Below are 11,037 nucleotides of genomic sequence, written 5' to 3' on the forward strand. Positions count from 1 at the left end.
GTGTGTAATCAGTGCAGTGCAGGTGTATGGTTTAATCAGTTCAGGGAGGTGCATGATGGGACATGTAGTGCAAGTTAACCCAGGAAGCACATGGCTAATCGTGACACACACACTCAATATATTTAATAAAATACAAGATATAGCCATGCTAAGATTCAAAATATATGTATCATTTCTATTTAAATATTTTATTTATTTATTATTTAATAAACCTCCTTGTAGGATCTATCAATCTGCCTGTTTCTATCTAGCTATTTTTTTATATCTATCAGATTGAGGAGAACTCTCTCCATGTTGCGGTGCGTCACTGTCACGCTCGCGTGGTGGAGGAGATCGTAAACTCTCTGACCAATGAGAGAAGCCGTCAGGAGGCGGAGCTCTGCGTCCGTGAAGGGAACCAGGTCAGACTCAAAGATAATATGATAATCACGTGATAAACTACAAATACACCAATCAAACCCGGCATGGTTTCACCCTTAAAAGCACAATATGTACGATTTTTATGCCACAAGAGGGCGCAGTTTCCAACTGAAACCATGTCATGAGCTGAATGAATGATGGGACTTGCTGATGGATCTAATAATGTTTATGGATGAGTGCCAATATTCATGTTTTTTAACATTACAGTGTATGAAGCAGGTCGCGATTGCTAAATAGACAGATATAAGAGATATTGCGTCTTTGACTGGCGACATTTTTTTCCTGGACGGACACTTGTTTAAAAGTTGTTTAAAAAAAAATCTTTGGAGACTTTTGGGATATTGTACACAACTGCAAGAAATATATCACACTGTGCAAGTGGTTTATTACAAAATTCTTACATATTGTACCTTTAAATTGACTTAACCCTTGTGCTGCATTAGGGACATTTTTGGTCTTTTGCAGTTTAATTTCTTTGACCATTTTGGCTGTTTTAATGCAAATGGTATGACTTTTTGGATAAATGTAAAAAATGTGATCCCATTTTGCAAAATATGTATAACACACACTGTGTAGATCAAATAGTAACACTCAGCACCATAATGGCCCATTGAAACCCATTAAAACGTTGTTTAAATCCAAGGCCGTCATTAATACATGAAACATGATTTTTTTGCTCAAACATCCTTTCATTTTGAAGCAAAAGCATTATATTTGCATTATATAGTGTATTCCACCAGATGACATCACTACATATGTATTCCCTATATGGGTGGAAATGCACCTTATTTTCCTGGTTTCCAATTAAAGGGTTAAAATCCTGAAATTGAATACATTTTTGGTAGTTATGATGAGGACTGATGCTGATTAATAGATTTAACTTGGTAAAAGTGGAAAATAATAATAATACATAATATTTTAGGCAATGTTTAATATGGGCCATTTTTGGTCTTTAACACGCTAAGTGTGATTTTTTTTTTTTTTTTTTTTTAAATCTGACATAACACAAAATCTTTAAATGCACCAGAAATAATGTTGCTGCTTATCTTTGACATATTCAAGACTGTGATAATCCAAATCTAAAGTTTTCTCTTTGCATTTAGTTGAATTTTTGTGTTTTTTCCTCTTATACAAATCGATGGTTTCGCCAACAAAACTGGTAATTAAAGGGTTAAAATCCTGAAATTGAATACATTTTTGCTATTTATGATGAGGACTGATGCTGATTAAAAGATTTAACTTGGTAAAAGTGGAAAATAATAATATATAATATTTTAGGCAATATTTATTTTGTGGCTATTTTTGGTCCTTAATGCACTCAACGGTGTTAAAAATCGAATGCAGCACAAGGGTTAAATAGAATATAAACAAAAGAACAGAGACAATAATTTTTAGATTATATAACAGTACATGTAGATAACCCTCACATGGAGAATTATTCCATCCACCAATCTTTTAACGTTGTTTGTGTTTCTCAATAAGGGATGTAGATGTGTTTAGTTTGGTTGAATCTGGTTTGCTTGAGTTTGGCAGTATTGTTCTGGTCCAGATTATCAGTGTTTTGTGGGTCAGTAGATGTTAGTGAACCATCAGGACTGAAGCTCTGGATCAGCTGGTATAAGTGGATATTTGCCAAATTATGCCATCCGTGCACTTGTGTGTGTTTTGGCGCCCCCTACAGGTCGGTGAGACGCCACTGCACCTGGCAGCTCAGCTCCGGAGGGACTCAGTGCATCGGACAGAAGAGGACATCTGCATCCTCAAGACCCTGATGGAGCATCATGCTGACATCACTGCCGTGACCCGACAGGTGTGTGTCGGCCAGACACATAATACGCCCTATTTTAACAATCAAACTGCAAGTCCTAAAGCGCTTATGACGTGTCCGAATCCGCTTTTGCTAGATTAACGATGGGGAAAATGGTCGGCGGTCCCGGTGCATGGTCTAACAGGGTAGTCCCTATTCTCTTAATGAGTAATTGGTGTGTTTTGTGTGTGACGGGCAATAATCGGAGCATCATCTCCCATTCCCAATTGCGGATTACATGTGTTAAATTACATTACTATTTACGTTACATGGTGGAATTTGAAAGGAGAGACTGAGTGCGTCTCCAGAGCCCAATATATGTTTGAGAACACACCAGTGTATGCTATTCTTCTGAACATGTTGCTTTACTAGAGCGCAGAGACGCCTCTTCATTACAGCGCCAGGGTGGGAAATACTGCCGCCCTCCAGGAGATGCTCAGTAACGTCCCCAGCAGCCAGCTCCAGACTGCCATCAACAAACACACCAAGGTACGAATCAACATCCACGATCTCAGAGCGATCTGGCGCTTTATTAGCCCACTCTAGCATATTAAAATTCTGTCATAATTTACTCAGGCTTAAGTTGTTCCAAACCTGTATGAGTTTTTTTATTCTGCTGAACACAGAAGAAGATATTTTGAGTAATATGTGTAAGCAAACAGTTGTTGGACCCCATTGACTTCCATAGTGTGGGAAGAAAATACTATGAAAGTCAATGGGGTCCAATCATCTGTTTGGTTATTGAGATTCTTCATAAATATCTTCTTTTGTGTTCAGCGGAAAAATTCCATTAAACTAATAAAATGGTTTTGCTTGTTATTTTCTTATATACTTTTATAATTTCTATGTTTTGTTTTTTTTACACTTTTTTAAATTTTTCTAAAATTATAAAATTTACTAAATTTTTTTTATAAATATATATATATATATATATATATATATATATTCATTTAAATTACGTTTACATTTTTAGTAAATATGTTGCTTTTGTCACTTTTAAATATTGCTTTTTAGGTTAGATTAAAAATAGTGTGGGAAAAAAAATACTATGAAAGTCAATGGGGTCCAAATTCCAATCAACTGTTTGGTTACTGAGATTCTTCTTAAATATCTTAAAAAATTTTTTAAATTTGGGTAATAATTCCTCAAACTAATAAAATGGTTTTGCTTGCTATTTTCTTAAGTACTTTTTCTAAAAAATAATTTTTATTACTATTTTCGATAAGGTTTTTTTTATATATATACACTAGTATATATATATATATTTTTTTTTTCATTTAAATTACGTTTACATTTTTAGTTAATATGTTGCTTTTGTCACTTTTAAATATTATATATATATATCTTTTTAGGTTTAATTTATTTGAATTTAATACATTTTTTAGGTTTAATTTTAATTTTTTTTTCTAAATTCAGTTTTATTTATTTCCAGTCAGTAATTCAAGTGCTAGTTGGCAGGGTAACATATTTTTCATCTAATAATAACAACATTTTATTTTGTTTCATTTTACCTTTATTTTAATTAACAAAAATAGTTGTAATAGTTTTAGTTATATTTAGTAACTTTAACAAGTTAATATCTGGTAATAACGTTTTCTGTAGTAGCTTTACTGTAAACCGTTTGGTGTAGTTTATGATGTGTTTGTGCATATATTGTGTGTGTGTGACACAGAGCGGCTGGTCTCCGCTGTTGCTGGCCGCAGATCAGGGTCACACAGAGGTCGTGAGGGTCCTGCTGCAAAACAATGCCAGAGTGGACGTGTTTGATGAGGTCAGAAAGATGATTAATCACTCAAGCTTATTACTGACGCGTCTGGATCTTTAGTATTAGTGTTACTTTAGTATTGTTTATATACTATTATAGTATGTATTAAGATTTTAGTTCTGTTTTTACATTACTTTAACTTTTTTAAGTTATACAAGATCAACTGTGAAATCTCCACAGGAGGGGAAGGCCGCCATTCATCTGGCTGCAGAACAAGGTCATCAAGACATCGTGGATATCCTGCTGTCCCATAAGGCCTTTGTGAACGCCAAGACCAAACTGGGCCTGACGCCTCTTCACCTCAGCGCTCGGAGCGGGTCGGCGCGGCTCGTGCGGTTACTGGTGGAGACCCATCAGGCCAGTGTTGACGCTCTCTCTCTGGTAAGAGCCAGCTCTCCAGAGATAAGGTGATCTTAGGCCCCGTCCACACTACTGCCTTTTAGTTTAGAAACAGGGACATTTTGCTACGTTTGCACCTCCCGTCCAAACTAAAACGGCAAAAAATGAAGACCTAAAACGGAGAAGTTGAGAAACGCTGTCAATTCCACTACGCAGCTTAAATGCTAGTGTGGACGGAGATCGTATTCGTTTTAATTCTCCATCTCTAAACTAACACGCAGTAGTGTGGATGTGTCTTGTCCTCAGAGAAAGCAGACGCCTCTTCATTTAGCGGCCGTCGGCGGGCAGCTGGACGTTTGCAGCAGCTTATTAAACCTGAAAGCTGACATCACTGCCGCAGATATCGTGAGTGACACGGAAACATTCACACTTGCCATAAAGAATGCATTTAGTTAATCTTGCATCACATATTACGATTTGACCCTGTTTTATGTATCTAATTTAAAAATTTGATTTGACAGCAAAGTGAAACCAAGCTTAGATTAACCAGATGTTTTTTCACTTTATTTGCAGTTATGTGGATCCAGTCGATAGTGATAACTCGTATATAATTGAAATGCAACTCCCAAATGATTTTTTCATTTATCTACATAAACATACTGTACACAGCCAAATGTAGACTCTATAACTGCTCCAAATTCATTCATTCTGATTTATTACATTAGGCCTCTGGGGTTGTTCGGCCCAAATGGACCCCGAAGAATTTTAATAATTTTTTTTTTAAATTACAGCTTCCTCGGAATGGTCCGAAATTTGGTGACTTTGTTGGTATTTGGTATTTGAACACCCAAAAAAATTGGGGAAAAAAATAGTCACACATGGGGTGTTCGGGTCCAAATGGACCCGCATGGAAAATGAATGGGAAATTGGCAAAAATGTGAAAATACTGAGCTTTTTTGTGCGTACAATCTACAAATCAGCCACGATCTTGAAAAAAAGCACACAACAGTGAAGGGGTGAATCTATAAAACATCAAGAGTGCAAAACAGACACATCCAGACACACAAACACACTTTTATACACAAACACACCAAAAATTCAGATTATACATGTGTTTTGCATTTTTAAAATGCTCAGTTTGTCCACCAGATGGCATCCATCTCATTTCAAATATATATAAAAAATTTTTAGGGCTGTGCAAAAGTTAATTGCGATTAATCGCATCCAAAATAAAAGTCTGTTTTACATAATATATTTGTGTGTGCTGTATATAATTATTTTGTATATATAAATACCTATGCATGCATGTATATATTTAAGAATTATTTGCGCTTAAATTCTGTATATATATATATATAAATACATAATCTATATTATATAAATATAAATATTTTATATATGAATAACACATTTTCTTAAACATATACATGCATGTGTGTGTATTTATATATACAAAATAATTATATACAGCACACACAAATATACTATGTAAACACAGACTTTTATTTTGGATGCGATTAATCGCAATTAACTTTTGCACAGCCCTAATTTTTTTCTATTATGTTCAATGGGGGGAAATTTTGTCATAATTATTGCATTAATACTAATTATAATTTTTTTTTATTTTTGAAATTTTCTCAAAACACCAAAAAAGAAAAGAAAAAATATTATTAAAAACGAGTGAAAAAAAAATCATGATTTTTTTTTTTTTTAAATATGAATCCCGCCCTTTGGACCCGAACACCCCGAGTGTGACTCTGAAACGAACAACCCCAGAGGGTTAATAAACAATATAACAAAAACAATAAACACTTTACAATAAGGTTTCATTTTTAACATTAGTTAACATTAACTAACAATGAACAACACTTCTATCATTTATTAATCTAGTTAATAAATTTCAGTATTTACTAATACATTTTTAGCATGAAAAGGTTACTTGACATAAGTTAATGCACTTTTAAATAATTAATTAATTGATCAATTCATGAATATATATTCATAATTCCATATTTGTTCTGCTATTGTCGTGTTAATGCACCTTTTCGTGCTGCTTCAGATGCACCTTTCTGCTGTGTAAAGGTAGTATAAGATATTTGGGTAACATTTTACATTTTAAGGTTCATTAGTTAACATCAGTGAACTAAGAATGAACAATATTTCTACAGCATTAATTAATCTTAGTTAATATTAATTTCAACATTTACTAATACATTTTTAAAATCAAAGGTTGTGTTTGTTGTCAGCGCGGACAGACTCCTCTGCATCTGGCGGCGGAGAGCGATCACTCTGAGGTGGTGAAGCTGTTTCTGAGGCACAGGCCTGGATTAGCCACACTAGCTAACATGGAGGGCGCGACCTGCGCACACATCGCTGCGGCTAAAGGCAGTGCGGCCGTCATCAGAGAACTGCTCATGTTCAACCCAGGAGGACCGCTCGCACTCAACAACAAGGTCAGGTCAAGGGGTAAAGGGCACCGCCGGTCAGGAAATTACATCATTTTGTTGTTTTGTTTTGTTATTTTAGTATCATTGAGATACTATTAAACACACAAGTTTTGAAGTAGATTTTATTTTTGTATTTTCCAATTGCCAAGTTATTTTGTTGTGTGATTTTTTTTTATTGAGCTATATAGTGTTTTATTTTTTATTTCACATTTTTATTTAGTGCAACTAAAAAGTTGGCTACTGGCTCTTTATATTTTATTTCAAGTAACAAAAATGTTTTTTTTTATGGTTTTAGTTTTTCATGTTTATATAGTGTTTATTTATTTTATTACTTTTTTTTACATTTTATTACATTTTACAGTTTTATTCATTTCAGTACACCAAATTAAACTAAATTAAAAAGAATTGTTTCCTTGGCAGCTAGCTAAAATAAATACGTTTAAGTTTTTTTTATATTTTATTTCAGTTAACATTCAGTTGACAACATTTATTTTATTGTTATTATTTTCAAAATATATCTGTATAGTATTAATTTTAATTTTGTTTTTAGTTTATTTTCCGTGTATTTTTTTTTAATTCAGTGACCGCTCATTTTATTTCAATTAATGAATAATTTTCATGCTTTATTTATTTTTCAAATATGTCTATATAGTGTTTATTATTTCAGTTTTAGTGACTGTAATACATTCAATTAAAATGAAGAATGTTGCCTTGGTAACTAGCTTTTATTTCATGTTTCGTTTAAAGCTCGTTTAATGTTTTATTTCATGTCTTAGTTGACTATAGTTACCCTGTATACCTCATGCTCCTCCTAACTCAAGCTAACTCTGCGCAGGCTAACGGCGTGTGTCCGCTGCACCTGGCGGCCGCTGGAGGACACACGGAGGTGGTGAAGGTGCTTCTGGAGGCCGGAGCTTCGGTGACGGAGGAGGATCTGGTGAGTCCCACAAACAGCTAAAGACTTGTATGCGAAGTTTAAAGGGGTGGGATGCCCTTTTCACAAGATGTGAAATAAGTCTTTGATGTCCCCAGAGTGTGTGTGTGTGTGTGTGTGTGTGTGTGTGTGTGTGTGTGTGTGAAGTTTTAGCTCATAATACCCCACAGATATTTTTATAAAGCATGTTAAAATTGTCACTTTTTGAGGGTGAGCAAAAACGCACCGTTTTGGTGTCTGTCCCTTTAAATGCAAATGAGCTGCTGCTCCCAGCAAAGGGGGCGGAGCTTCAAGAGCTTGTGTCCTGAAAATGTTAAAACTTTTAGCCTTTGTGTCAGACAAAGATGTAGAGACTCAATGAGAAGTGACATGTAGACAACATTTCTGAATGGTTAGTTGGTGAATTTATGTAGCTTATGTGTCATTGATTAGCATATTCTGTCATGATAATCCCGGGGGCGGAGTTTATGCAAATTTTAGAGTTTGTGATGTCACCAACCCGGGAGGAATCTCATGTAGTCCCTTCCAGCCGTTTGTTGCAGTCCTTAAAAAGCAATTTCTGTAAAGGAAAATGTCTTCCTTTGCTTTGAACTCAACATTAATAATTCCCCTGACCTTTGACCCTTGCAGGAGGGCATGACGGCCATTCATTTGGCAGCCAAGAATGGACACACTCATATTCTGGAGGTGCTGAAAGGAAGCGTCTCACTGAAGATACAAAGCTCCAAGGTGCTTCATATGATCACATGACCTCTGCTTATAAACGTTAAACAGAACAAAAGTGTTGTGTTAAAGTGAGAACCGCGTGTGTGTCTGTGTGTGTGTGTGTAGACGGGGTTAACTGCTCTGCACGTGGCGGCCCGCTTCGGTCAGGTGGACTTTGTGAGGGAAATCCTGACTAAAGTCCCGGCCACGATACGCAGCGAATTCCCAAACCACAGCGGCAAAGATGACGGGAAGAGACGTGAACAGACTTCAGCTGAGGTGACGCGTTTCACTCCATTCAATACGTCTATTTATTCAGCGCTTTTCACTATGTGTTATGTTTCACACAGAAAATACGACATACTTTAATGTATTACACTTTTTTTTTTTTAAGTGGGCTCATTTCCATTAAATAATACATTTTTATACACTTCTAAGTTATCCTTACAGTATTTATGCGTAATAAATTAAATTAATGAATTACTGTAATACATATTCACGCAGTCAAGCGTATTCTGAGTAGGCTCTGCATTCAGTATAACACTATATTATTAAATTCTAATAATATTATATATTATTATTATTAAAAAATATATTTAATTTAAAATATAATAATATAATATTATATATTTAATTTAAAAATTAATTATTATTATACACATTTTATAATTTATTATGATTATATAATTTGTATTAATATTTTAATTAATAAATGCATTATATATTTAGATTTTTTTTCGGCAATAGTAATTCATCTGTAAATGCATTTGTTATATTTAACAATCTGCGTAAATACACTTGTTCATTGGTTTTGCTTTTTAAAGGAAGTATAAATTATTCAAGATATATTCTCTCAAAACAAGCAAATATGTGCTGTTTTAACCCTTGTGCTGCATTAGGGACATTTTTGGTCTTTTGCAGTTTAATTTCTTTGACCATTTTGGCTGTTTTAATGCAAATGGTATGAAATTTGGCAAAATTGTGACTTTTTGGATACATGTAAAAAATGTGATCCCATTTTGCAAAATATGTATAACACACACTGTGTAGATCAAATAGTAACACTCAGCACCATAATGGCCCATTGAAACCCATTAAAACTTTGTTTAAATCTGAGGCTGTCAGTAATACATGAAACATGATTTTTGCACAAACATCCTTTCATTTTGAAGCAAAAGCATTATATTTGCATTATATAGTGTATTCCACCAGATGACGTCACTACATATTTATTCCCTATGGGTGGAAATGCACCTTATTTTAGGCAATAGGCAATGTTTAATACTAGGTGGCCATTTTTGGTCTCTAACGCGCTAAAGTGGGATTTTTTGCAAAGTGGGACTGTGATAATCCAAATCTAAAGTTTTCTCTTTGCATTTAGTTTATTGAAAATAATTGAATTTTTGTGTTTTTTCCTCTTATACAAATCGATGGTTTCGCAAACAAAACTGGTAATTAAAGGGTTAAAATCCTGAAATTGAATACATTTTTGGTAGTTATGATGAGGACTGATGCTGGTTAAAAGATTTAACTTGGTAAAAGTGGAAAATAATAATAATATATAATATTTTAGGCAATGTTTAATATGTGGCCATTTTTGGTCCTTAATGCACTCAACGGTGTTAAAAATCTAATGCAGCACAAGGGTTAAGGACAATTTACTGTTTACTAACAAGTTAGTAATGTACAGTGTTCTGTGTGTGTTCAGTCAGGTTACACTCCTCTGCACCTGGCGGCTCAGTCCGGTCATGAGAGCGTGGTTCGGCTGCTGCTGAATTCTCCCGGCGTTCAGGCTGATGCAGAAACACACGTTCAGGCAAGAGCCCAGAAGCGCTGCTGCGGTTTGAAGCGTGATGTAAGAGCGCGGTAATGACCGAGCGTGTGTTTCAGGGCTCCAGTCCGCTGCACCTGGCGGCTCAGAGCGGACACACGGCTGTGGTGGGACTGTTGCTCAGCCGGTCTGCGTCGCTGCTGCACCTCACAGACACACGGGGGCGCTCATGTCTGCATCTGGCCGCCGCACACGGACACACGGCCATGGTGAGAGTCCTGCTGGGACAGGGAGCGGAGATCAATCACACCGACGCGGTGAGGAGAAAAAACACAATCAAGAACTCTTAATATCTCAGTTGTATCTCATTGCCGAGTGAACTGATGCTTACCCATGTCGTCTCTCGCGTGTCTCTGTCATCTGAAATGTGCCATGATTTTAAATAACAGATTTAGATAGATTGCTCGCCTTGCTCTGTTCTGTTTGAACTCGTTCATCAAAATGAACAAAACATTTTTTTTTTCGTGTCATTTGGTTCATTTTATGAACGAAATGAACGAGTTGACTCGGGAAAAGATTCGTTCATTTTGATAAAAAAATTAGTCGAACAGGAGAGTCACGAACGTGCATCACAGAACAGAGCAAGGCGAGCATTTGAGCTTATAAAACTTAAACTTTGTTTTTTATTTTTTTAAATGAGCTTGATAAGACCCTTATTCATCGTCTGGAATCGTTTAAAGCCCTTTGAGCAGTTTGTAGTTTGCACTGAAACTGTCTTTTGGACCCTGAACCGTTTGGTTCCCATTGAAGTGTAATTTATTCCTGTGATCAAAGCTGTATTTTCAGCAT

General features: G+C 35.4%; 1 protein-coding gene across 1 annotated transcript in view; it reads left to right on the top strand.

The window, feature by feature from the left end:
• trpn1 (transient receptor potential cation channel, subfamily N, member 1) overlaps nt 1–11,037 on the top strand; it is a 30,747-nt gene that overhangs the window by 13,538 nt on the left and 6,172 nt on the right. Inside the window, exons 14-25 of the mRNA XM_089122787.1 lie at nt 273–401; nt 2,102–2,230; nt 2,600–2,716; nt 3,900–3,998; nt 4,173–4,373; nt 4,638–4,736; nt 6,578–6,784; nt 7,614–7,715; nt 8,343–8,441; nt 8,544–8,696; nt 10,126–10,233; nt 10,308–10,505. Of these exons, the coding sequence (XP_088978913.1) occupies nt 273–401; nt 2,102–2,230; nt 2,600–2,716; nt 3,900–3,998; nt 4,173–4,373; nt 4,638–4,736; nt 6,578–6,784; nt 7,614–7,715; nt 8,343–8,441; nt 8,544–8,696; nt 10,126–10,233; nt 10,308–10,505 (1,641 nt within the window). The remainder of the gene's footprint in view (nt 1–272; nt 402–2,101; nt 2,231–2,599; nt 2,717–3,899; nt 3,999–4,172; nt 4,374–4,637; nt 4,737–6,577; nt 6,785–7,613; nt 7,716–8,342; nt 8,442–8,543; nt 8,697–10,125; nt 10,234–10,307; nt 10,506–11,037) is intronic.

Source organism: Pimephales promelas, chromosome 18 (genome assembly GCF_988280905.1).
Source record: "Pimephales promelas chromosome 18, fPimPro1.hap1.1, whole genome shotgun sequence".
NCBI lineage: Eukaryota > Metazoa > Chordata > Actinopteri > Cypriniformes > Leuciscidae > Pimephales > Pimephales promelas.